General features: G+C 46.6%; 2 protein-coding genes across 4 annotated transcripts in view; one reads left to right on the forward strand and one right to left on the reverse strand.

Annotated features, from left to right (window-relative positions):
* TGM2 (transglutaminase 2) overlaps positions 1-18918 on the reverse strand; it is a 65537-nt gene extending 46619 nt beyond the window's left edge. The window contains exons 1-2 of one of the 2 annotated variants that reach the window (XM_081011194.1): positions 18739-18918; positions 5883-6062 (exon numbers count right to left, since the gene is read on the reverse strand). In XM_081011194.1, coding sequence (XP_080867320.1) covers positions 5883-6062; positions 18739-18748 — 190 coding nt within the window. In that variant the 5' untranslated portion in view covers positions 18749-18918. Of the gene's footprint in view, positions 1-3985; positions 4139-5882; positions 6063-18738 lie in introns of those variants that run through there. The other variant, XM_081011195.1, reaches the window with a different exon arrangement.
* Positions 1-26432, forward strand: part of LOC308480030 (uncharacterized protein) — a 164451-nt gene that overhangs the window by 50069 nt on the left and 87950 nt on the right. The window lies entirely within an intron of this gene.

Here is a 26432-nt window from a genome sequence, read left to right on the forward strand (position 1 = left end):
TTTACGTATGCTGCTCTGGAGGGTAGAACAAATGGCTTCAAGTTACAAGAAAGGAGATTCTGACTCAACATTAGGAAGAACTTTCTGACCGTAAGAGCTGTTTGGCAGTGGAACGGTCTCCCTCGGGAGGTGGTGGACCTTCCTTCTTTGGAGATTTTCAAGCAGAGGTTGGGTGGCCATGTCTCATGGATTCTTTAGCTGAGATCCCTGCACTGCAGAGGTTGGAGTAAAGGTATCTTCCAACTCTATGACTGTATGATCCGCCAGGATGTTCTCCTACACAGGTCCAACTGAAATGGAGGAAAACTCTGGACGCTGCGTTCTTAGGGCACCTGCCTTGCCCCAGCTTTGCTTGTCACAGGACGGATTGCCCTGAGAAACGTGGGTGGATGAGTTGAACCCACACCTGTTGCTGTGATAATATCTGGGAGGCTTGCTGCAAGCAAGTCACAAGTGTAGCCCCTCTTCATAAAAAAAGAGCCTTTCTGTTATCATAGGTCAAAAGGAGCACATTTTGCGCATGCCCAGGGGCGCCTTTGTTCTAGGGCTCTGGCTGCACAAGCAAAGCCCAGGAGGAGAAGCTATTTTCTACTTAATTCATAAGAACATAAGGTGGATCAGGCCAGCATCCCATCTAGTCCAGCATGCTGTTCTCACAGTGGCCATGCAGATGCCTGTGGCGAACCAGGATTCGAGCACAAGAGCAACACTCTCCACTTCCTGAAATTTCCAGCAACTGGGATTCAGGAACATCGCTGCCTCTGACTGTGGCAACTGGTTGGCCCAATGAGAAAAGGATAGTGGACTAGATCCATGTGACAGTCACCTCCAGACTTGATTATTGTAACTCGCTCTATGCGGGGCTGCCCTTGAGACTGACCCAGAAACTCCAGCAGGTGCAGAATGCCGCGGCGAGACTCCTTACAGGGTCCTCGCTGCGGGAGCATATTGATCCAGTGCTTTACCAGCTGCACTGGCTCCCGGTGGAGTACAGGATCAGGTTTAAGGTGCTGGTTTTAACCTTTAAAGCCCTTCACGGCCTAGGACCCTCATACCTACGGGACCGCCTCTCCTGGTATGTCTCACGGAGGACCTTATGGTCTTCAAACAAAAACATCTTGGAGGTCCTGGGCCACAGGGAGTTTAGGCTGGCTTCAATCAGAGCCAGGGCTTTTTCGGCTGTGGCCCCGACGTGGTGGAATACTCCGTCACCAGAGACCAGGGCCCTGCGGGACTTGACATCTTTCCGCAGGGCCTGCAAGACAGAGCTGTTCCACCAGGCCTTTGGCCAAGGCACAGTCTGACCCCCTCCTGTAATCCTCACAGAACTCTAGCCCAATGGTTGCCATTAATTTGACTCTGAATTGATTTTATAATGAAATGATTTTAGACTGCTGTGTTACTTTTATTGCTGTTAGCCGCTCTGAGCCCAGCTTCAGCTGGGGAGGGCGGGATATAAATAAAATTTTATTTATTATTTCTTTATTATGGTCGGATCCTGCAGGGCTCGTCTGATGTTCTTAACCTCTTAAGCAAAACCAGGCAGTGACCTCTCGGTGCTGTGTGCGAATTAATCCCTGGAGCTGGGGCTGAAGAAGTTGAGACCCGAGCTCTGCTCTGGGTGCTTTGCTTTCTTTGTTTTATCTGGAAAAGGGAAGGACGAAGTGGGAGTCCTCCTTCCTTGCAAGCCACACAGAGAACTGTGGGAAAGGCCAAGCCAGGGGAGAGCTTCCTCCTTTTGTTTCCTGCCCTTGTCCTCTTCAACTCACCACTGGCTGCCTGAGGCTGCGAGATAAAATGGGGTCGGAGACCTCGGGGAGCCTCCATCCCCTCTCCTCCTTCTCCCATCCCAGCCTCAAAAGGGCATGTGGAGGCTTTGCCCTGGGAGAACGAATGGAGCCAGAGGCATTTATTAGGAGCATTTATAGAATCATAGAATTGTAGCGTTTGGAGGGACACCCAAGAGCCATCTAAACCAACCCCTGCAATGCAGGAATCACAGGTGGAGCTTAATTTGCAAGCAGGTAATCCATTGGGGAGGGACACGGGTGGCACCGTGGGTTAAACCACAGAGTCTAGGACTGCCGATCAGAAGGTCGGCGGTTCGAATCCCCGTGATGGGGTGAGCTCCTGTTGCTCAGTCCTGCCTCCTGCCAACCTAGCAGTTCGAAAGCACGTCATCGTGGAAGTAGATCAATAGGTACCGCTCCGGTGGGAAGGTAAACGGCGTTTTCGTGTGCTGCTCTGGTTCGCCAGAAACAGCTTAGTCATTCTGGCGACATGACCCAGAAGCTGTACGCTGGATCCCTCGGCCAATAAAGCGAGATGAGGGCCACAACCCCAGAGTCAGTCACAACTGGACCTAATGGTCAGGGGTCCCTTTACCTTTACCTTAATCCATTGGGGGGGGAAGTATACTGGTTGCCATTTGATGTTCATGATTTCATGGGGATGCTTCAAAGAAGCTTGTGTTTATGAGGAGCATCAGTTGCACTTTCAACATCTGTCTGGAAGGACCCCTGTTTCAATTAATCCCTGCAAGGAATCATCTAAACTGTTAATCCCCGAAGCAAATTCTCTTTTGCTGCAGAGTTGCTGCAAGGGTGAGGGCGACACACGTCCAGCTTTTCTACTGGTTTTGTTCTTGGACATTATCGCAGGGTATTTCATGAACCCCATGGCTCTGTCAGGATCTGGTATGGTTTGATGCAAGAGGAGGAGAGGCCCTCCCCTCTCTCCTAACAATAAAACTCAAAGACATACAATGAAGCTGAACATTGGAAGATTCAGGACAGATAAAAGAAATTCATTATTCACACAGCTCATAGTTAAACTATGGAACTCCCTGCCACAGGAGGCAGGTTTAGATGGCCTTAAAAGAGAATTGGCCAAATCCCTGAAGGAGAGGCCTATTGATGTCTATTAGCTGGGATGGCTATGCTGGAAACATCAGGAGGGGAGAGTGTTGTTCTTGTGCTCAAATCCTGCTTGCAAGTTTCCCACCGACCATCTGGTCAGCCACTGTGAAAAAAGGATGCTGGACTAGATGCGTTATTGCTCTGATCAAGCAGGATCTTTTTATGTTCTTAACACAAAGACAGTGCAAGACGTCTTTGCACTGTCAAATCGCCATCTCCCCGTCTGAAAGCATCATGTTCAGAGAGGAATGCTGGGGGCTGGATTTCACATGCTAATTATTTGGCAGGACTCTTCTGCTTTGACAAACTCCAGGAAACAGTAACAGAGCCCTCACATGGGAAAAGAACAGGCACAGCTGGAAGGTATGAAGTTAGAGAAATACTGGCTCTTAGAATCACAAAACTGGGGAGCTGGAAGGGTCCTCCAGGGTCATCTAGCCCAACCCCCTCTGTGATGCAGGAATCTCAGCCAATGAATCCCTGGCAGATGGCCACCCAACCTCTGCTTAAAAACCTCCAAGGAAGGAGAGTCTGTCACCTTCCAAGGGAGTCCATTCCACTGTCAAATGGCTCATACCACTAGAAAGTTCTTCCTAATATTTGGTCAGATAATTGGTTCCAGGTATGGTTTTCCCAGTAGTGATGTATGGAAGTGAGAGCTGGACCATCAAGAAGGCTGATGGCTGAAGAATGGATGCTTTTGAATTCTGGTGCTGGAGGAGACTCTGGAGAGTCCCATGGACTGCAAGAAGATCAAACCTCTCCATTCTGAAGGAAATCAGCCCTGAGTGCTCACTGGAAGGACAGATCCTGAAGCTGAGGCTCCAGTACTTTGGCCACCTCATGAGAAGAGAAGACTCCCTGGAAAAGACCCTGATGTTGGGAAAGATGGAGGGCACAAGGAGAAAGGGCAACAGAGGACGAGATGGTGGGACAGTGTTCTCGAAGCTACTAACATGAGTTTGACCAAACTGTGGGAGGCAGTGGAAGACAGGAGTGCCTGGCGTGCTCTGGTCCAGGGGGTCACAAAGAGTCGGACACGACTAAACGACTAAACGACAACAAACCTGGATAATTGATTCAGGTCCTCCCCTCCAGAGCAGGAGAAAATGGCAGCCCATCAGATATCTGAAGATGGCTCTTGTGTCACCTCTCAGTCTTCTGTTTTCCAGGCTAAACATACTCAGCTCCTTCAAATCCCAACATCCCAACCAGTTCAAGTCCAGTCCATCATCTTAAAGGTGCCTCTTCCTCCAGCTGCTCCCTGCACAGCTTCCCTCCATTCTCGCTGCACAAACTGGATCATTTGCTCTCTTTCCATTTCTGCTTCCTCCACAAAAGTCCCCCCTTGTTTGCTTTTGCAACACCTCTGAGGTCACCGGCCAAAACAAAATGGGCTTCCAGGGCCCGGCTGCTGCTGCAAAATTCCAGGAGGATGACTCCCTTTTTTCCGCCAGCGTTTCCTGAGCCCAACAACAAAGCGAGAGAGAGGACCCTGGCCAGGGACGGAGCCTGAGGTCACCCGTCCTCTGCCATGTTTTCCTTTCCTGGCTGCATTGTCCACAGAAGAACAATAAGGGAAATTTGGCAAAAATAATCAGGAAGAAAGGAAAAAAGGAGGAACCAAGTTGTTGGCGGGTTTTTGATTAAAGTAAGAAAAAGGGTTGGCAGGATTGGAATGGAGCAAAAGTGGCCTTGCACAATTACTTAGTAATAATCATAATAGTAATTTTATTATTTGCACCCCGCCCATCTGACTGGGTTGCCACTCTGGGCAGAGGCAGATGCTAACGCAACTGCCTCGGAAAGCAGTGAAGTCTTCTGCACTGGAGGTTTTTAAACTGAGGTTTTTAAAGGGCTAAAAACTGAGGTTTTTAAAGGGCGAAAAACCCTTAAGCCTTAAGGCATGTCCAAAATCCGTTTTGGGGGGCTAATCTGGCCTACTGGTAGGTATAACCTGGTAGATTCAATCCTAAAAAAAAGCAACTCAACAATTTCAATCCTAAAAAAAGCTGAACAACTTTGGTTGGCCCTCTGGCTGGCCCTCACAGCCCTTCACTTCATCAAATCTGGCCCTCTTTGAAAAAAGTTTGGACACCACTGCAAGCTGTATTCTTATGAGTTTGAGGCTGTTATTTCACCCTTCCACCCATTTGGCTGCAGCATTCAAAGCTACTTCACCCCAGTGACATTTCGCCAGAGTCACATTAAAAAGCAGCCTTGAGACTGGGGAAAACATTCAGACCCAGTTCCCAGGCATGAGCCAGCAATGCAGGGCTTCCTTGCTTACACCAGAGAGGGCTGAGGACCAGGATGCGTGTGGTGAGGTCAAGATCCAGACCTGCATGTCGAGAACGGATTCTCACATTCCTGTAAAATGTCCAGCTCAGTTTCGTGGGCTGAACCTCCGCCTTAAGAACAGCGCTGCCTTAATCCGTATTTATTTATGGCATTTATACCCCATAATTTCCCCCACGGGGCTCAAAGCGGAAAACATGGTTCCCCCACCCTCGTTTAATCCCCACAACAACCCTGTGAGGTAGGTCAAGCTGAGAGAGAGGAGATTTGAACCCTGGTCTCCCAGGTCCCAGACCAACTCTTTAACTACAGTACCACCACTGGGTATCTAAAGTCCAACCAGATTTATTTGCTTTATTAATTTATTACCCAGGAGGTAGGCTAGGCTGAGAGGCAGCGATTGGGCCCAGGTCACCCAGGAAGAGCTTCATGGCGAGGGGAGGGATTTGAACCCTGACCTCTCCCAGGTCCCAGTCCAGCACCCTAACCACTACGCAACACTACCTGTCTACTTGCTTGCCACTGATTTTGAGCAACCTGTTGCCCTCCAGACGCTGCAGGACTCCAACTCGCACCAGCCCAGCCTCCCTGGGAGTTGTGGTCCAGCCAAGTCCAGAAGTCAGCACGATGGATTAGGATGCGTTAGGAGCATCAAGGAGGACTCACCTGTCTCAACGTGGAACGTGAGCTGGTCCACGCCTTCCTGGTACTCCCTCCCGGAAAAGTGCAAGGTGATGGTGAATGGCTGCCCCCTGCGCACGATCAGCCGCTCGTTGCCGTTTTCGGAGGTCCGGTGCTCCCGATTGTTGCGCTCGCATTCCAGGTCCCATGTTTCTAGCTGGAGATCTGCAAGGACAAAGGAGAAGGAAAGTGCTTCTTCAAGCAGCACAGTGTGAAGCTGTGGAACTCACTGCCACAGGAGGCCAGGGTGGCCGCCGACTTCAATGGCTTTGGAAGAGGATTGGACAAATTCAGGGAAGAGGAGAGGGCTATAAGCCACGATGGTGCTGGTTTTGACCTTTAAAGCCCTATGCAGCCTAGGACCCTCGTACCTACGGGACCACCTCTCCTGGTATGCCCCGCGGAGAACCTTAAGGTCCACAAATAACAACACTTGGGAGGTCCTGAGCCTCAAGGAGGTTAGATTGGTCTCAACTAGGGCCAGGGCCTTTTCAGTACTGGCCCCAACCTGGTGGAACGCTCTGTCCCAAGAGACCAGGGCCCTGCGGGACTTGACATTTTTCCGCAGGGCCTGCAAGACAGAGCTGTTCCACCTGGCCTTTGGTTTGGACTCAGTCTGACCCTTATGTTTCCCTCCCCTTATGGTCTTGATTTATCAGCTACTTTTAAAATAAGGCTGCATTTTAAATTGCATTTTAACCTGTATTTTAAATTGGTGCCCCCCCATTGTGTTTTTACTGTGATTTTATTGGTGTTAGCCGCCCTGAGCCCGGCTCTGGCCAGGGAGGGTGGGGTATGAACAACAACAACAACAACAACAACAACAATAATTAATGGCTCTGCCCAGTCTCCACAGTCAGAGGCAGTGATGCTTCTGAATCTCAGGAGGGGAGAGTTGCTCTGGTGCTCGGATCCTGCTTCCAGGTTTCCCAGAAGACACATCTGGTTGGTCACTGTGAGAAAAGGAGGCTGGATGAGATGGGCCATTGGCCTCATCCAGCAACCTCTTCTTAACATTCCGGTGAATACAGAAGCAGGCTCTAAATTATAGGGATGTACATTAGAATCTTCTTGCGAGAAAAGCAATGACAAACCTAGACAGCATCTTAAAAAGCAGAGACATCACCTTGCCAACAAAGGTCCGTATAGTAAAAGCTATGGTTTTCCCAGTAGTGATGTATGGAAGTGAGAGCTGGACCCTAAAGAAGGCTGATCGCCAAAGAATTGATGCTTTTGAATTCTGGTGCTGGAGGAGACTCTGGAGAGTCCCATGGACTGCAAGAAGATCAAACCTCTCCATTCTGAAGGAAATCGGCCCTGAGTGCTCACTGGAAGGACAGATCCTGAAGCTGAGACTCCAAGACTTTGGCCACCTCATGAGAAAAGAAGACTCCCTGGAAAAGACCCTGATGTTGGGAAAGATGGAGAGCACAAGGAGAAGGGGATGACAGAGGAAGAGATGGTTGGACAGTGTTCTCGAAGCTACAAACATGAGTCTGACCAAACTGTGGGAGGCAGTGGAAGACAGGAGTGCCTGGCGTGCTCTGGTCCAGGGGGTCATGAAGAGGCGGACACGACTAAACAACAACACATCAGAATCAAACCAGCTTAGGGAACAGGGCTGGGCTGCTGAGGTAGGTGGTGGAATCAGCATCTCTGGAACTCCTCGAGGCAAGATTGAACTATCATAGAATCACAGAGTTGTAGAGTTGGAAGGGACCCTGAGGGTCATCCAGCCCACCCTCTGAAATGCAGGAATCTGATCCAACAGGCTCTTCCCATGTTGTTATCAAAATACAGGTCAGGGAGAGGTATGGGTGAGGTTTAAACCAAACCACTTGACCATGTCTGTATCTCTCCTACCTTTTCTTTTTTAAACCAAAAGGAGCCTTTGGAGGAACTTTCAGTGGAGAAACTTTAGGGAGGGGTGAGTGTGTTTGTGTGGCCTAATCCTTAGGTACATTCCATGCAGTGGTGGAAATAACATATTTCTGGCCAGAGATGTTCCTCTGATTCTAAGTTCAAGCCTGTGAGCAGCAACAGTCAGGAGGATGGGGGCCTCTTTGGAAAGAGCCCTCCCCCCTCTTGCTGGCAGCTGGTTGCGAGTGTTAATCTCCCCCTTGCTATTGCTGCTTCCTTTCCAACATGAAACAGACCCCCATCCCCTCTTCACCTTCCTTCGGGAAATGAAGAAAGCGAAGTTTAACGGCTTTCGCTTGCTGAATCGTATTTTTCCAGGAGTTTCAACCTCCTAGACACACAGTTGTCTGGCAGCTGGGGTGTTTTGCAATGTTGTATTCCCAATTCTGCATCATCATCATCATTAGTATTAAAATAATAAGAGCTTAAGTAAACAATTAAAAAGAGCATCTTTGGATGAGACCAAAGGTCCACATAGACACACAGGCCGATCAGATGGCCCACGCACAGAGGACAGTCTGGCCTTGGTGAAGACTTGACATTTTCATCCCCCAAAAAGTTTTTGATTTGAGTTCCTGCTGAAACGAGGCTGCATTTTAATGTTGTGTTTTAATCTTGTTTTTAAGTTGCATTTCTTTTTTTCTTTTTTTAAATAAATTTTTATTAATTTTCCAAACACAAAATAAAAAAGCAAACAATACACAATACACCAACATACAAACATATAAACATGTATAATTTCATAACCATTTTTTCATAAACCTTACTTTCCGGACTTCCCCATACCTCCCCTTTTCTGCATCCTTGTTTTATATTTCTTCAGCAACTCCTCACAACTAAATATTCAATTCAATTTCTTTTAAGTTCTTCTAATATTGTTAATTACAGCTGCAATTCTCTATTTCCCAACCCCTTGACATTTTAACATTCCTGAATTTTACAACAAGTTCTAAGATAAACTTTGAATTTCTTCCAATCTTCTTCCACTGTCTCTTTCCCCTGGTCACGGATTCTGCCAGTCAGCTCCGCCAGTCCCATGTAGTCGATCACCTTCGTCTGCCATTCTTCCAGTGTGGGTAGTTGTTGTGTCTTCCAATACTTTGCTAGAAGAATCCTTGCTGCTGTGGTCGCATACATAAAAAACGTCCTGTCCTTCCTTCTCACCAATTGGCCGACGATGCCCAGGAGAAAAGCCTCAGGTTTTTTAGGGAAGGTCCATTTAAGAACCTTCTTAATTTCATTATAGATCATTTCCCAAAAAGCTTTTATCCTCGGGCAGGTCCACCAAAGGTGATAAAAAGTACCTTCAGACTCGTTACATTTCCAACATTTGTTATTGGGCAAATGATAAATTTTTGCAAGCTTGACTGGGGTCATGTACCACCTATACATCATTTTCATAATGTTTTCTCTTAAGGCATTACATGCCGTAAATTTAATACCGGTGGTCCACAACTGTTCCCAGTCAGCAAACATAATGTTATGACCAATATCTTGTGCCCATTTTATCATAGCTGATTTCACCGTTTCGTCCTGTGTGTTCCATTTCAACAGCAGATTATACATTCTCGACAGATTCTTAGTATTGGGTTCTAACAGTTCTGTTTCTAATTTTGACCTCTCCATCTGGAAACCTATTTTCCTGTCCTGTTTAAATGTCTCGTTTATCTGAAGATAGTGCAACCAATCTCGCACTTTGGACTTTAATTTCTCATAACTCTGTAATTTAACTTTTTCCCCATCTTGTTCTAAAATTTCACAATATTTTGGCCATTTAGACTCCATATTAAGTTTTTTCACCTCTTTAGCTTCCATTGGTAAGTTGCATTTCAATCAATTGTTTTTATACTGGTGTTAGCCGCCCTGAGCCTGGTCTTGGCTGGGGAGGGTGCGGTATAAATAAAATTTAATAATAATAATAAAATAAATAAATAAATAAAAATAGGAAATAGCCATTCTTGCCTTTGTTCCCCTGGTTTTTTCTTCCAACTTTGGCCTCATCCAGACCTCCTTGTGTGCCCTGTTTCTAGGTACAGGTCTGGGGGTTTAAAGCTTTGTTTCTGAGTGGATTTGTGTGGTTTTTTTGGTCCTAGCAGTTTCCAGGGGAAAACCCACATTTTACTGCTGAACTGGAGCAAGCTGCAATCGAGTTTCCTGCAGATTGCTGTTTGCTCCAATTCAGTGGTAAATCACGACCAAAAAAATCCCCCCCGTTTGGACATGGAGCTTTAAAGCACTGGCCTGTGTTTGGAAAGCAGGTTGCAAAAGGGAGTTTGGATGAGTCCACCTTGACTGACAGCTCTTGACCGATCCTTCCCTCGCACCCATCCTGCTCCATGAATTTGCCACAACTTCATTTCAAGCCGGAAGCTTTCACCAAACCTTGGGGCAGTGAATGTTATTATTTATTTAGTTATTTCATAAAAATTATACACTGCTTGACTGTATTTTTAAAAGGCCATCGAAGTGGTTTACGAAAAGGTAAAACAATAAAATAAAATAAAATAAAATAAATGTAACCATATTTTAGAACATAAAAAGCTAAAATACTAAAAGAGGTCAAAATTCACACCAACTTTCTAAGCAGACTTGTCTAAGCAAGAACGTTCTTAAAGGTAAAGGGACCCCTGACCATTAGGTCCAGTCGTGGCTGACTCTGGGGTTGCGGTGCTCATCTCGCTTTACTGGCCGAGGGAGCCGGCGTACAGTTCCGGTTCATGTGGCCAGCAGGACTAAGCCACTTCTGGCGAACCAGAGCAGCACACGGAAACGCCGTTTACCTTCCCACAGGAGTGGTACCTATTTATCTACTTGCACTTTGACGTGCTTTCGAACTGCTAGGTTGGCAGGAGCAGGGACCGAGCAACGGGAGCTCACCCTGTCGCGGGGATTCGAACTGCCAACCTTCTGATCGGCAAGCCCTAGGCTCTGTGGTTTAACCCACAGCGCCACCCACGTCCCTAAGAATGTTCTTAGCAAGCGCCAAAAGGAATACACTGAAGGCGCCTGCTTGATATCAAGAGGCAAGGAGTTCCAAAGTCTTGGTGCTGCTGCACTGAAAGATCAAATTCTTATAAATGTTGAACCACCAATTGAAGTGGTCTTGAGCATTCCTGTGGGGCATCTCATAGGTAAGCCAAGTTGTTAAGGGCTTTATAGACTAATAGTAACACCTTGAACTTGGCCTAGCAGCAATTTTTCAACCAGTGCAGATCTCTTCTTTTGATACTGCTCTTGTCCAGAATTGATTCCAGCTTCCCAGGTCAGATACCAAGGAGAACAAAAATGCAAATACGCAGAACTACTGTGAAAAGATAAGCCAGCAGATTTAAAAGAGCTGCAGCCTGAACAAGTGAGCAGCTATTTGCCTGGTACCTAAATAGGATTTGTCTGATAAGGTTTGGTTTCCATTCTTCAGTTATGTGAACAAATGTGAGGCCCAGTTTCTGCCCTTCTTGCCATCTCAAATGCCAGGAGGCCACAGCTGATCAAGTGCCTCTTCCTAATTGCCACCTATGTCACTTCAGGCTGGGAACACAAATGGAAAATGGGCATTGGCAGCAGACCGCCTCTCCTGGTCTGCCCCGCAGAGGACCTTAAGGTCCATGAATAACCATAGTTTAGAGGTCCCAGGCCCTAAAGAAGCCAGACTATCCTCCACCAGGGCCTTCTCAGTGATGGCTCCGACCTGGTGGAACGCTCTGTCCCAGGAGACCAGGGCCCTGCAGGACTTGATCTCCTTCCGCAGGGCCTGTAAGACAGAGTTATTCCGCCTGGCCTTCAATTTGAATTAGCCTGATCCTCTATTCCCTTTTCCCTTCCCTTTTCTATGAAGAAACCCTTCTGGGACCCCACATTTAAACTCTTCCCTGGTCTCCTTGCTGGCCCTAGTAGGACCAACTTGGCCAGTTAGCCCTGGTGATCATTTGATGTTTACTGACTGGGTTCCCGCCCCCCCAAAAAATGACCCTAATTTTTTGAATTTTATTGACGTTGATACTGCATTTATGTTGTATTTTATGCTGTTTTTAAGTCGCGTTTTAATCAATGTTTTATATTTGCTGTTAGCTGCACTGAGCCCGGATTTTAAACCGCGAAGGGCGGGGTATAAATAAAAATGTATTTATTTATTTAGACGCTCCTAGAACAGAGGGACCCCCATCCCCAAACCCTTTCAGGCTTTAGAGGCAACACCCGTACTTAGGATAGCTAAAACTCCTGTCTCCTCCAATATCTAAGTGGGTTGAGAAAATCTAGTCCCTAGTTACTAGCATCAAGCTAACTTGCTACAAAAGAATACACGTATAAACCAGCCTAGCAGGTTTATGGAACGACGGGTATTTTTGGTAACATTTTGGAACAAGTTCAATTATAATGTCCAATTTTAGGCTGCTTTCAGCCAGCTGTAACAGGATTTCTTAAAGCTCTTTATGTTTGGTTTATTTTGTTTATCAATAGACTATTTAAAAAAAACACTTTTAAATAAGGAACGGTAGTACTGTGAATGCATTGCATTCAAGGTGTGTTGCAAGAAAAAGTGTTTTCCTATCCATGTCCTAAAATCACCTGCCAGTCTAAATGCATGCTAATTAAATGCTTTGTAGCTGAGAACAGACTTTTCCTTTTGGTCAAAACAGGAGTTGCCCATGTTGTGGGATCATGGCGAAACCACGGGAAAGCATCCGAGGGAATGTCCTCAAAACTTTCTGAATTTTACAATCACCTGCCAAGTACCTCTAATGTAGCTATTCTATAATGCACTCATTTTCCCACCTTACAGGCATAATCCTTGCAGGACTTTCCACTGGAATGAATGAGAAATCAGCAAAAGCTCATCTGTGTTCAATGTGAAAGCCCCATCTCTGGTGCTTAACCTGTGATGGCACCATCGCACTTTCCATCTGGCGATGATGGGCATGAAAGAAGGAACCAGCCCTGGCTGGAAGGGAGAAGTATTTCCCCAAATTACTTGTTTTGGGAACAGTGTCTGCTGCTCCATTTCCACTTTTCTTTTTCCCTTGACCTTGAAGAAAAGTGTCAGAGGACACAATGCTCTCCATTAGTCAGGGCAGAACAGTCCATTCTAGGAAGGAGAGCCAAAGTCATCGCTTGTCACCACCAGCAAGGCTAACAAGGAAGAAATGCCAAGATCGGATGGATTAAAGTCACACTCAGTGGGTTGCAAAAAATGAAAACACAATATGAAAAACAGTTTGAAACAACTTAAAATTACAGCAGTAAGGCGGGTCCTTTCAGAGGGGGTACCCTAATCCTCAACTCAATGGGGAAGAAAGCAAGCCAACTGTTTACGGGCCACAATACAGGGTGAAGATACACACAAGTGACCCCCCCCAATTGACCCCTTCTTGTCTGTCTCTTGAGCAACTTGTCATCCAAAACATTATTATTTATTACTTCTTCAATTTATTAGTTGCTCGCTACTTCAAAAGTCTCTAAGTGACCTACAAAGCTTAAAGGTAAAGGGACCCCTGACCAATAGGTCCAGTCGTGGCCAACTCTGGGGTTGCGGCGCTCATCTCGCTTTATTGGCCAAGGGAGCCGGCGTACAGCTTCTGGGTCATGCGGCCAGCATGAGTAAGCTGCTTCTGGCAAACCAGAGCAGCGCACGGAAACGCCGTTTACCTTCCCGCCGGAGCGGTACCTATTTATCTACTTGCACTTTGATGTGCTTTCAAACTGCTAGGTTGGCAGGAACTGGGATCGAGCAATGGGAGCTCACCCCGTCGCGGGGATTCAAACCGCCGACCTTCTGATCGGCAATCCCTACGCTCTGTGGTTTAACCCACAGCGCCACCCGCGTCCCTACAAAGCTTAGATATTATCTAAAAAATATCTTAAAGTACGTAAAGGTCTCTTATATGAAAAATGGAGCACGTTTGCTGCTCTACACAGTAGTGGAGGAAGGGAGAGGTGGTGGTACACATTGAATACCCCGGAGGGCTGATGGGCATCATGGGGGGCTGCAGGTAAGCTGCAGGGTGGTGGAGCCACTGTTCGCCCCTCAAAAAAGTTCAACAATTTCGGCTGGTCTCCTAAAAATGGCTCTGCCCCGGGCACTGGAATGTGTGTGTATGTGCTACGCCACTGGCTCTACAGGGGAGAATCCGAACCAAAGCATTCAAATGACAAGAAGGAGATTCAGACTAACATTGGAAAGAACCTTCTGATTGTAAGAGCCATTAAGCAGGAGGACAAACTTAACTTGGAAGGGGGCAGAGGTTTTTGAACAGAGCGATTCTTTAGCTGTGATTCCGGTGTTGCCCAGGGTTGGACATGAATGACCTTGGGGTACCATCCATCTCTACGGCTTTATGACCAGTCTTGAAAGACCTACATTGGCTCCCAGTACGTTTCTGAGCACAATTCAAAGTGTTGAAAGCCCTAAACAGCCTCGGTCCAGTATATCTGAAGGAGCATCTCCACCCCCATCATTCAGCCCGGACACTGAGGTCCAGCGCTGAGGGCCTTCTGGCAGTTCCCTCGCTACGAGAAGCCAAGTTACAGGGAACCAGGCAAAGGGCCTTCTCGGTAGTGGCACCCGCCCTGTGGAACACCCTCCTTTCAGATGTCAACGAGAACAACAACTACCAGACTTTTAGAAGACATCTGAAGGCAGCCCTCTTTAGGGAAGCTTTTAATGTTTAATAGGTTATTGTATTTCAGTGTTCTGTTGGAAGCCGCCCAGAGTGGCTGGGGAGGCCCAGCCAGATGTGTGGGGCATAAATAATAAATTATTACCTTCCTACCCTTTGTGGCTTCCAGAAACTGGTACTCAGTAACATCACAGCCTCCAGCCGCGAAGGCAGATCACAGCCATTGTGGGTTATAGATTCGATAGCTCTCTCCTCCTCCATGAATTTGTCTCACCCTCTTTTTAAGCTACCCCAGCTGGTGGCCATAGCTGCCTTATGCAGAAAGGAGGTTCCAAAGATTAGCTATGGAAGTACAGGGCAGCACATTGACGGAAGCTGGTTGGCCACTGGGAGAATAGGATGCTGGACTAGACGGGCCATTGGCTTCATCCAGCAGGGCTCATGTTATGTTTATTTTGATTATTATTATGTTTATTATTATTAAAGCTGTTGTTGAGAATCATCCTCCTGGTTGTGGGCCTCTTTAGTGCCTAGTTCCTCCCTTACGAGTCAGCCACGCTCTCTTGAACTTCTAACACAGACTCTCACGTGAGCATCCGGCAAAATGAGGCAACCGGTAGTATGTTTTTCACTATTTCCTCTTTGCTGACAGCTCAGAAAGGCGCCAACCTGGATCCGCAGCAGCAGAGAAGTTGACATCGGCTGTTGTCCTTGTGCAATTGGGCAGCCCACGCTCAGTCAGCGCTCTTTGGGGTCTAGTGAATGTGCAGCGACTGGCAGTTGTAAATCTACACACAGCTATTACACGCAGGGAAAGAGGAAAGGAAGGGGAGCACGGATGCTTCTGAAACAATCCTCATTTAGGGAAGGGCTCAGCTCACGGGCTTTGCATGCAAAAGGTCCCTGGGTCAGGGACAGCGTCTCCAAATAGGGCTGCGAGTAACTCCTGCCGGAAACCCCTTACCAGTCGGGGTAGATAATACTGAGCTTTAATTTTTTTCATTTCCCACCCTTCACCCCAAAGTCCCAGGGTGGGTTACAGCATTAAAAACAATTTAAAACAACTTGCAGCTATAAAACGGCTTTGGTCCAGTATACCTGAAGGAGCGTCTCCACCCCCATTGTTCTGCCTGGACACTGAGGTCCAGCGCCGAGAGCCTTCTGGCAGTTCCCTCACTGGCTCCCGGTACGTTTCCGAGCACAATTCAAAGTGTTGGTGCTGACCTTTAAAGCCCTAAACGGCCTCGGTCCAGTATATCCGAAGGAGCGTCTCCACCCCATTGTTCTGCCGGGATGCTGAGGTCCAGCGCCAAGGGCCTTCTGGCGGTTCCCTTGCTGTGAGAAGCCAAGTTACAGGGAAGCAGGCAGAGGGCCTTCTTGGTAGTGGCACTCGCCCTGTGGAACGCCCTCCCACAAGATGTCAAAGAGAAAAATAAATACCAAACTTTTAGAGGACATCTGAAGGCAGCCCTGTTTAGGGAAGCTTTTAATGTTTGATGCATTACTGTATTTTAATATTTTGTTGGAAGCCACCCAGGGTGGCTGGGGAGACCCAGCTAGATGGGCCAGGTATAATAAATAAATAAATAAATAAATAAATAATGAGGTGGGTCCTAAAACCACACACCTCAGGTGTAAAAAGTAAAAAGTAAGAAGACGCGTCATCAGCAACCTTCAGGATGCACAGTGAAGGTGCCAGGGACACCTCCATGGAGAGGGAGCTCTGCAGCTTGGGGGCCACCAAAGAGAAGGCCCTCTCCCCCTGGGCCTCTGAAAGTGGAGGGACTACCAAGAGGGCCCCTCTCTGCCCATCGCAGCATTCAAGAGGGTCTGTAGGGAAGGTCCTTTGGGTATTTGGGGCCTGAGTAATTCAGGGCTTTAAGCACCAACGTGAGCACCTTGAATTGCGCCCGGAAACGAAAGGGCAACCGGCGCAGCTCTTTTAAAACCGGGGTTGTGTGAGATCTAAATAGAACCAACGTGGAGTGAATTGCAATAATCCGGCTCTGAAGTCACCAGAGTGCGCTCTGTACAGTAGCCAGATGGACCAGAGGTCTGACTCAGAATAAGGAATCTTCCTGTGGCCTATGTTTCTATCTGAATCCCCAATGCCCAGATTTTGGAGCTCTTTCCAAAGTGGAACAAAATGCCTTAATGATCTGCTACTGCTATTATTATTATTATTATTATTATTAACCCACCCCTTTCCCAAACTGGCACCTTACATAAATTAAAATGACACATGCCAATTTAAAAAAGCTAAAAACATACCAAAGATAATCATTAGAAAGCAATTTAACCCTAACAGAATTAAAATAATTATCTATCTATCTATCTATCTATCTGTCTGGGTGGGTTCATAGGAGGGAATATGATTTTTCAGATAGCCTGACCTAAGCCATTTTAGGTCTTTTCCCAAATTCTGAATTTGTATAAGACACAAATTGCACATGTGCCACAACCCTAGCTAGGGCTCTCTTTCCGTTTCTCTCTCCCTGCCCATCCATGCACACTGAGGGCACACAGCAAGAAAGCAAACAGTGTTATGCCATATGCACGACACCCACGTCAATATTCCTGAGGAAAGAGGTTGCACCAGCTTGCAAGGACCAGTGGACTCCTTGGTAAAGCATCACTGGAAAAGAAGAGGTCTAAAAGCATACAGACAATCCCCCCATAGAATCACTGGAAGGTACCCAAGGGTCATCTAGTCCAACCCCCCTGCAATGCTGGAATTCTGGAATTTCAGCAGAAGAATCCCTGATGGGTGTCCCTCCAACCTCTGCTTATAAACCTCTGGTGAAAGAGAGTTTGCACCCCTTCCCAGGTCGATGGCTTCTTCTTTGTCCTTGTAATAAAGTAGAAGGATGGGAGGAAGCCTCCCAAGGGAGAAAACAGAACAGTCCAGCTCAAGAATTGTCACTTTTCACTAGGACTTAACCCTGTGAGGTATGTGAAGCCAAGGGATGGTGCTGGTGTCTGACCACACCAGTGAATTTCACAGCTGAGCTGAGATTTGAACCCAGGGCTTCAGAAATAGCCTTCGTGCCCATTCCAGTGGGAGAGGAGAGGTGGTCTTGCTAATCTCCCCCGCAAGGGTTTAGACCAGCTTAGTAAGTTTGCAAAGCAGCTGGGGTCTTGCAAGAGGCTGCGTCGTATAAGCTGGCAGCTCAGGTTTTGCAAGGGCCGTTTTCATTTGCCTGAAGAAGAGCCGAGCTAAGCGCTAGGAAAGTGTATTTTTGCAAAGGTGATCCGGAATGAGCATTGCTTAGGAGACCTCGGATGAAGATGAAAGTGGTCTGTGCAAAAACCAAAGCCAAGAGCCCCTGTTCTTAAGCTGTGGATCTCATGCACCCATCCTCTCCTGAGAGACCCAGCAAGGTTTTCCCTATTAATAACAAGGACATGGAGGAATCGAGAATTAAACTTCAGAGAAGAGTGATGAGGAAGATGAAAGGAAGCCCTGCAGAAGGAATTCTCTACAATTTTCCGCGCTAAAGCAATTATTTGCGTAGACCTGCAGGACGTCCCTTCTGAATCTGAAGATGAGTTTCCGAAAGCGAAAACCATGGGCAGAAAGCAAGAAAGCGGATTTGTCTCCTTGGCCAATGCGGGGAATAGCTGCAGAAAATATTCAGCTTAAAGACAGGAATTTAATTACAGTGGGGTTTGTGCAGAAAAATATTCCATTGGGCTGTAACTGTTATAAATTCTGAATGTGCAAGAAGCACTCTGAAATAAATATATATATATATTTCATTTTCTAACAACTCCCTGCAAACCCTATTCAAACATTCCAACTTTTTCTTCCAAAGTTTCCCTTTTTTGGTATTTTTTTCCTTACTTAAAAGCAAAAATTATTAAAAATCATTTCAGTATTATACGGATAAATTAATTGCTGCCTCCCCCCAAACTCACATACACCACACACAACTGCTTTAGCTTGTGTTTACCCCAACTTTTCCCAATTGAGAATTTCTTCTTTTTTTAAAAGAAAAAATAACAAGCAGAACATCTTTCAACAACTGAGTGGACAGTTTAGGTTCAAGGAGTAAAAGTAGTGCAGTTTGTTTTGACAAGGTTGCCATTAATAGAGTCGGTGAGTCGACTTGGAACATGCTCGTTCTGGAGTTAGTATGCACACACACACAAAAATATTGTCCGTATCCTTTTGCAACGATCGTATTACAATTAGGCAAAAGCATTTGCAGAAAGACAGTGAGAAGAAGACAAGATCTCTGCCCTGAGCCAGAGAGAAGAGTCCTCCCTATTCCTTTCTGGGTTTCCTTCCCCTTTTCTCTTTTTACCTTCTGCCATGCTGCCCGTCAGAGGAGTCCCACAGTGCCCTTTCTTGGTCTCGCCTCCTGTCTCTGCCTCCTCCTGCTTCTGCAAAAGGAGCTCCTAGCTTAGCTCCCCTGCCTGGCGTCTGTCCACTTATATAGTCATCCAGAGAGCGCACACCCCACCCCCCCAGGCTGGGTGTATGTCTGGCCGTGGCCAAACAAAAGTTGTGGCAGAGGAAGGAGGAGGGGGAGAAATGCAAACGCATTTCCAGGGGAAATTAAGGCTGCACTTGTTGAACTTGAACATGAATGAGCGGGCTTTTCGGTGACGAAGTCAACTGTGGCACAGCTGGAGAAAGAGCCCCCTCTAGCCGGTTGATCAGCCACATGTTCTCCCTGGGGGACAAGATGCCCCCACTGCTGCCCCCACCTGAAAACTGGGGCTCTTTTGTGGCATTCACAGGGAGGGGTAGGTCTCTTTAAATGCTTTTTATTAGGTTTTCATTTCAAATACGCAAACACAAACAAAATACACAAATATTTCATATCTTTTTACATCTATTTTTCTTTACGCTCCATAGAGCCATTGACTTCCCTCCTTCCCTTCCGCAGGTTTTCTTATTCCAATCTCTAATCTGCAGTTCCTTAGTAATATCTAGACCATGTCATAAGATTTATTTTAGTCCTGCTAACATCTTCAAATTTCTACAGTTCTCACTTATATAGGCCATGAATTTACTCCATTCTTTTTGATACTTTGTTCCTCCTGATTACGGATCCTGTGGGTCAGTTTTGCTAATTCCGCATATTCGACCATCTTCGTCTGCCACTCCTTCAAAGTTGGTAATTCCTGTGTTTTCCATTTTGGGCTATCAGGATTCTGGCAGCAGTTGTAGCATACATGAATAATCTTTGGTCCACCCTCTTAATATCCTCCCCTAGCAAACCTAGCAAAAAAGCTTCAGGCTTTTTTGGGAAAGTATATTTAAGCATCTTTTTAAATTCATTATAGATCAGTTCCCCCCCAAAATTCATTTTCTCACATGTCCACCACATGGGGTAAAAATCACCGTCCTTTTCTTTGCATTTCCAACAGATTTTACTACCCATCCTATGCATTTTTGCTAGTTTGACAGGTGTTAAATACCAGCGATATATCGTTTTCATTACATTCTCTTTTAGAGTAGTGCGTGCAGTAGGAGGGGTAGGTCTCAATCCTCTTGAGCGAGGAAGAGGGAACATGACTGAAACTTATGAAATTATATCTGGAATTGAGAAAGCAGAGAAAAAATAATTTTCCTTATCTCCTAACTCTAGAACTCATAGACATCCATGAAGCTGAATCTTGGAAGTTTCAGAACAAAGAAATGAAAGTTGTTCTTCGCACAGGGCAGAATGAAACTGTGGAACTCACTGCTGCAAGAGGCAGAGATGGCCAACCTGGGTAGCTTTAAAAGAGGAGTAGGCAAATTCATGGAGGGGAAAGGGCTACTGGCAGTCAGGCTCGCAAGCAGGACATGTGGAAAGGATCAGGGGGTCTTAATAAACCACAAGCTGAACATGAGTCAAGATTGTGATGGTGGTGGTGATTATTATAATAATAGCAATAATTTATTATTTATTCCCCGCCCATCTGGCTGGGCTTCCCCAGCCACTCTGGGCAGCTACCAACAAAAGATTAAAAATGCATTAAAACATCAGTCAGTAAAAACTTCCCTATAACAGGGCTGCCTTCAGATGTCAGATCGTTGTTTATTTCTTTGACATGGGAGGGCGTTCCACAGGGCAGCAGCAAAAAAGCTAATGCTATTCTAGGCTGCATCAACAGAAGTCTAGTGTCCAGATCAAGGGAAGTCATAGTGCCACTCTGTTCTGCTTTGGTCTGACCACACCTGGAATACTGTGTCCAGTTCTGGGCACCGCAATTTAAGAAGGAGGTTGAAGGAAACTAAGCAGGAAACTAAGCCTTGTGAGAAACGGTTGAAGGAGCTGGTTATGTTTAGCCTGGAAAAGAGGTGACTGAGAGGAGATATGAGAGCCACCTTCAAATATCCCAAGGGCTGTCACATGGAAGATGGAGCAAGCTTGTTCTCTCCTGATCTGGAGGGTAGGACTCAAACCGATGGCTTCATGTTACAAGGTTCTGACAACACCAGGAAGAGCTTTTTGATAGTAAGGGCTGTTCAGAAGTGGAGTGGTCTCCCTTGGGAGGGGGAGGACTCTCCTTTCTTGGAGGTTTTTAAGCAGAGGTCGGAAGCTGTTGAAAGCCCTTTCCTACTGCATGGATTTATAAAGCCATCACTACCTCAAGTGGAAGGGAGTTCCATAGTTTAACTATGCAGTGGATGAAGGAGGACTTTTTCTCTGCCCTGCTTAATTCCATGGCTTGGATCTCTCCAGGGACCTTTCCCCTGCTTTCCTCGCCACATGACTGTCTCCTTTTTTTTTTTTTTTTTAAAGTTTTTATTAAATTTTACAGTTTTATATTCATCACAATGACATTTTCTCAGAGAAAAAGAAAAATGCAATTCCCATATCAGTGCCCACGACCTCCCTCAACTTCCTCTTCTGGTTCTTTACATAATCTACTGCTTATTTTCTTATACCGTAATATTGCATTCTTTAAATTGAATAGTGTTCTGCTCTTGTTATTTTCCAATTTTTACACCTTAATTTCTATGTTTGTTTTGTTAATTGTGTTTACTCAAACCCTGCTAGTGAGTCCACTTCTTTACAATGTTTCTGTAAGTATAACATACTAAATGGTTCCCAGTCTTTTTTTAAAGTCTCTGTTGCCTTTATCTCGAAGTTTCTTCTTGACTGTCTCAAGCTATTTCTAGGTCAACATGTTTGACTTGACGGTTTGCTTAGACAATTGAAGATCTTTACAACTTTATAACATGCAGAGAATAATATGTGCTGAGAAACCAGAGAGAGAGGAGCTGAGGGAAGTCTGGAGGGTGGGGTGGGAGGGTGGGTTTGTCTTTTTAGGGGAGGGGGAGTAGAAAAATGGGGAGAGGGAAAAAATGAGGATGATGTATTTTTTATAAATTGTTAATTGTTGAAATTCCTAATAAAAAACATTTTTTAAAAAAACACAACAGTTTGCTTAGACAACCAAGGAGTAAACTGGAGGGTGATGTGACTTGAAGAATCAGCAGCCGCTTCTGAGAAAAGCTGAGTCAAGAATTCTTCTTCATCTCAGCAGATGCTGTTTGCCTTCCTGTCACCCCTGCAGTTCACCCTGCGGACATTAAAGCAGAAACACAGACTCATGCAGAGACCCCACGCCCAGGAACAGCCAGACTCTTTGGTAAATTTCTAGGGCTGATTCTGAAGTCTGGAGTGGGAGGAATCTTATTGCAGTGGGGTCTTGACCTACGCCTTATGAGGAACATTTGAGGGAGTCGGGGGGGGGGGGAAGCAATGACAAACCTAGACAGCATCTTAAAAAGCAGAGACACCACCTTGCCAACAAAGGTCCATATAGTTAAAGCTCTGGTTTTCCCAGTAGTGATGTATGGAAGTGAGAGCTGGACCATAAAGAAGGTTGATTGCCGAAGAATGGATGCTTTTGAATTATGGTGCTGGAGGAGACTCTTGAGAGTCCCATGGACTGCAAGAAGATCAAACCGATCCATTCTGAAGGAAATCAGCCCTGAGTGCTCACTGGAAGGACAGATCCTGAAGCTGAGGCTCCAATATTCTGGCCACCTCATGAGAAGAGAAGACTCCCTGGAAAAGACCCTGATGTTGGGAAAGATGGAGGGCACAAGGAGAAAGGGCGACAGAGGACGAGATGGTGGGACAGTGTTCTCGAAGCTACTAACATGAGCTTGACCAAACTGTGGGAGGCAGTGGAAGATAGGAGTGCCTGGCGTGCTCTGGTCCAGGGGGTCACAAAGAGTCGGACACGACTAAACGACTAAACGACAACAAACCTGGATAATTGATTCAGGTCCTCCCCTCCAGAGCAGGAGAAAATGGACAGTGTTCTCGAAGCTGCCAGCATGAGTTTGACCAAACTGCGGGAGGCAATGGAAGACAGGAGTGCCTGGCGTGAATAACAATAAATTCAGAATTCAAAAATCAATTTGGGGGGAAATCCATCCAATAAACATTAGATGATCCCCAGGGCTAGCTGGCTAAATTAGTCCTACTTGGGCCAGCGAGGAGACCAGGGGAGAATTAGCTGTGGGATCCCAGAGCGGGTAATCTTCATAAAAAGGGGAGTGGGAGGGAAGGAAGGGAAATAAAAGATCAGGCTAAGTTCAAACTGAAAGCCAGGTGGAATAGCTCTGTTTTACAGGCCCTGCGGAAGGAGGTTAAATCTTGCAGGGCCCTGGTCTCATGGGACAGAGCATTCCACCAGGTCAAAGCCATCACTGAGAAGGCCCTGGTGGAGGATAATCTGACTTCCTTAGGGCCTGGGACCTCTAAACCAGGATTATTCATGGACCTTAAGGTCCTCTGTGGGGCAGACCAGGAGAGGCGGTCCCGTAAATAGTAAGAGCTGTTTGACAGTGGAATGGTCTCCTTCAGAAGGTAGTGGACTCTTCTTCTTTGGAGGTTTTTAAACAGAGGTCAGATGGCCATCTGCCAGGTATACTTCACTGTTATTCCTGCATTGTAGGGGGTTGGACTAGATGACCCTTGGTGTCCCTCCCAACTCACAGATTCCTCCAATCCAAGGCTATCAATGGCAACTAAGCCATGGTAGCTAAGCTCTGCCTCCACCATTGGAGCCATAATCCAAGTTGCTGGAAACCACAGGAAGTGAGAAATGCTTTTGTCCTCAAATCCTGTTTGCAGGTTTCCTACAACCGCCTTGTCAGTCCCTGTGTAGACAGGAGACAGGACTGGATGTGACATTGGCCTGATCCAGGAACCTCTTCCCAGTCCTGTTGGAGATGGAACCTGGGGCCTCTTGCAGGCGAGGCGAGTTCTCAACCCTTGAGCCACAGCAACAAACCCCATCATCCCCAGTCAGGGGCTGTATGACGCTGGGCTGATGGGTGTGCAGCTGTGCTGGGAGGGGGCAATGGAAGCTGGACTCCAAAACATCTGGAGGGCCCTGGGTTTGGGAAAGCTGCCCTTGTATCTTCCAGCTGGACTTTTTGATTTCTGCTTTTGGGTGCATCAGATGAATGAGGAGCTTCAGGCTCAGACTTCCTGGTTTCCCAGGAGAGCAGATAGTCTCCTGAATCCTCCATTTTTGCTTTTATTTCTGTAATAAACGAAAACCTGCCCTTATTCCCTTATGGGGGACACAAGAGCCCGGATAGAGTCCTCAAGTGGGTTCCCTATCGGTCAGGGAAAATAACAGAGGCCAACCAGAGAATATTGAGAAGCAAAGCAGCTAGTAAGCCTGACCTTTATTGATCTGTTGCAACAGGGTGTTCCCCTCACACACACGAGGAGGAACCCAGAACAAAGGTGTGTCCGCCCTTATATAGACATTTTTAATTGCCCACCCTGGAGTCCAAGACCACCACCCAGACACATCATACCTACATCACAGAAAGGGCGGTCTACAACAGAAATCTGAGTGCCTTGTTTATCTCCTGTCTGGCAGGTTACTTGTTAATGCTCACTTGATTGGATACCCTGGGGAGCCTGGCCAATCTTTTGTAGTGACAAATACTTAGTTCCTGAGTCAGGTCACAGGCTCACCCTAGTCATACACAGACATACCCCTAAGACAGGATTTGTGAATGAAAAGGCAATGGGGAGGCTTTTTTATTTTCCTTGACCTTGCAGAGAAATCATTTGGTCAGTTTGGGAGTCAAAATGGTTCCACGGCTGTTTTCCTGTGCTGCTTCAGACATGTGGTTTATATATTTATGTACGTGTTTGCTTGGTACATTTATTATATACATATAAGACCTTAAATTTTTGATTTCATTTCCCTAGGAAACTGGAGCTGCCCTTTGCAAAAGCTTGACCAGCAGCGGTGCGGCCCCCACCCCTTGCTGTGACTTGTCCCACAGAGAGCTTTCAGTCCCTGTGTGTCAACTGTGACATTCAAAGGCGGCTTCTGCTCCCACCCTCCCACCAGTCTGGCACCACCTGAGCAAAGTATTGACATTTGAACAGATATGCCTCAGCGTCCGGCTGAATAGTGTTTGCATTGCTGGGAGCAGATATTGGCTCTGGCACTCACAGAGGGTGTGGGGACCTCACCACCACCCCACTGAATCATCCTGTGCCCCACAGGGTGTCCTGTCTAGTTTCTTACCCCAACAGCTCAGGCATCATGTGCCTCTTGCTTAATCCATGCATATCTTAAAAAAATCAGGTTCCCACCAAATTTGACTTTCTTTGGTACTGATCGCCCTCTCAGTTCTTGTGAGAAGAATCTTATTTTCTAGTCTGACTTTAGATCTAACCTCTTTATGTTCCAATCAGGTAGTATGGATTTATAGCAGCAAGTTACTCCTTGACTCTTTGTTTTGTTTTGAAACACTTTGACTACTTAATGAAGTCCTTTTAAAAAATAGATCAGAGCATCTGCATGTACGAAATCCACAAAAACAAAAGCATCCATGTGCACACTACAAAAATCTATAGGGAAAAGGTTTCAGCCATGCCTGACTCTGGCAGCCAAGCTTGTTTTGGTCCCTGCCTTGTAGAACAACCAGGTGAATGTGCCGCTGGCTTGCCGACGTGTTTTCCTCTCCAGGAGCAGCGTGGACCGGCCCCTCAGCCATGAGATCAGCCAGCAGGCAGCGCCGGCCAAATGTGAAGTGAGCAAAACAGAATGCCTCCATCCCTGCAAAGGATGCAAAAGCCAGCCTGAGCTCTGGCTCCGAAAGGCTCTTTCGTTGCCCCACGCTGAATGCTGAATGAAGGAACGGCCAGATGCATGTTGACACACGTGGACACCCACCCACAGGGAGACCCCTCAGGCTCCGAAGAGTAGCTGCCTCCCTTCCTTGGGTTGTCTGTCTTCTCCGCAGTGGGCCTTGACTGATCATGACCTGTTACGGCTTCAGGGAGGGTAACGGGTCTTGGCTGTCACCGACAGCCGTCTTCTGCTGGTTTTGGAGTGACACAGCCTTCCCACCGCTTGGCAGGAGAATATTGGCAGCCACCTCCCTCCTCCTGCCTGGAATAGCAGAATAACCTTGCCCAGAATCAGAGAAAAGGTTTATTTGAAGGGGCTTCCAGATTCCAGAACAGCAATATCATTTGTCAGGGCAAAAAAACAACAGCCTGATTTTCACATATACGCTCATAGGGTCTGAACGGGCAGTGATGGACCAGGAATGAGACCTTGGGGTCATAGCAGACAGCCCTTCTCCTACCTAGGGAGTTATCTTTCCACAAGGGCCAACATTGATGCCGAAATCCAGCATCGCCTGAGCTCTGCGAGTGCGGCTTTCTCCCGATTGAAGTGCAGAGTGTTTGAGGACCGGGACATTCGCAGGGAAACCAAAATGCTTGTTTACAAAGCTATTGTACTACCAACCTTACTGTATTCTTGTGAAACATGGATCACTTATAAACTCCATCTCCAACTCCTTGAAAGATTCCATCAACGGTGTCTCCAAAAAATTTTACACATCACTTGGGAAGACAGGTGAACTAATATCAGTATACTGGAAGAAGCAAAGATCACTAGTGTTGAAGCAAAGATTCTTCAACATCAACGTCATTGGACTAGTCATGTTGTGCGGATACCTGACTATCATCTTCCAAAGCAATTACTCTATTCC

This window comes from Podarcis pityusensis (genome assembly GCF_964106645.2).
Source record: "Podarcis pityusensis genome assembly, chromosome: 6".
NCBI lineage: Eukaryota > Metazoa > Chordata > Lepidosauria > Squamata > Lacertidae > Podarcis > Podarcis pityusensis.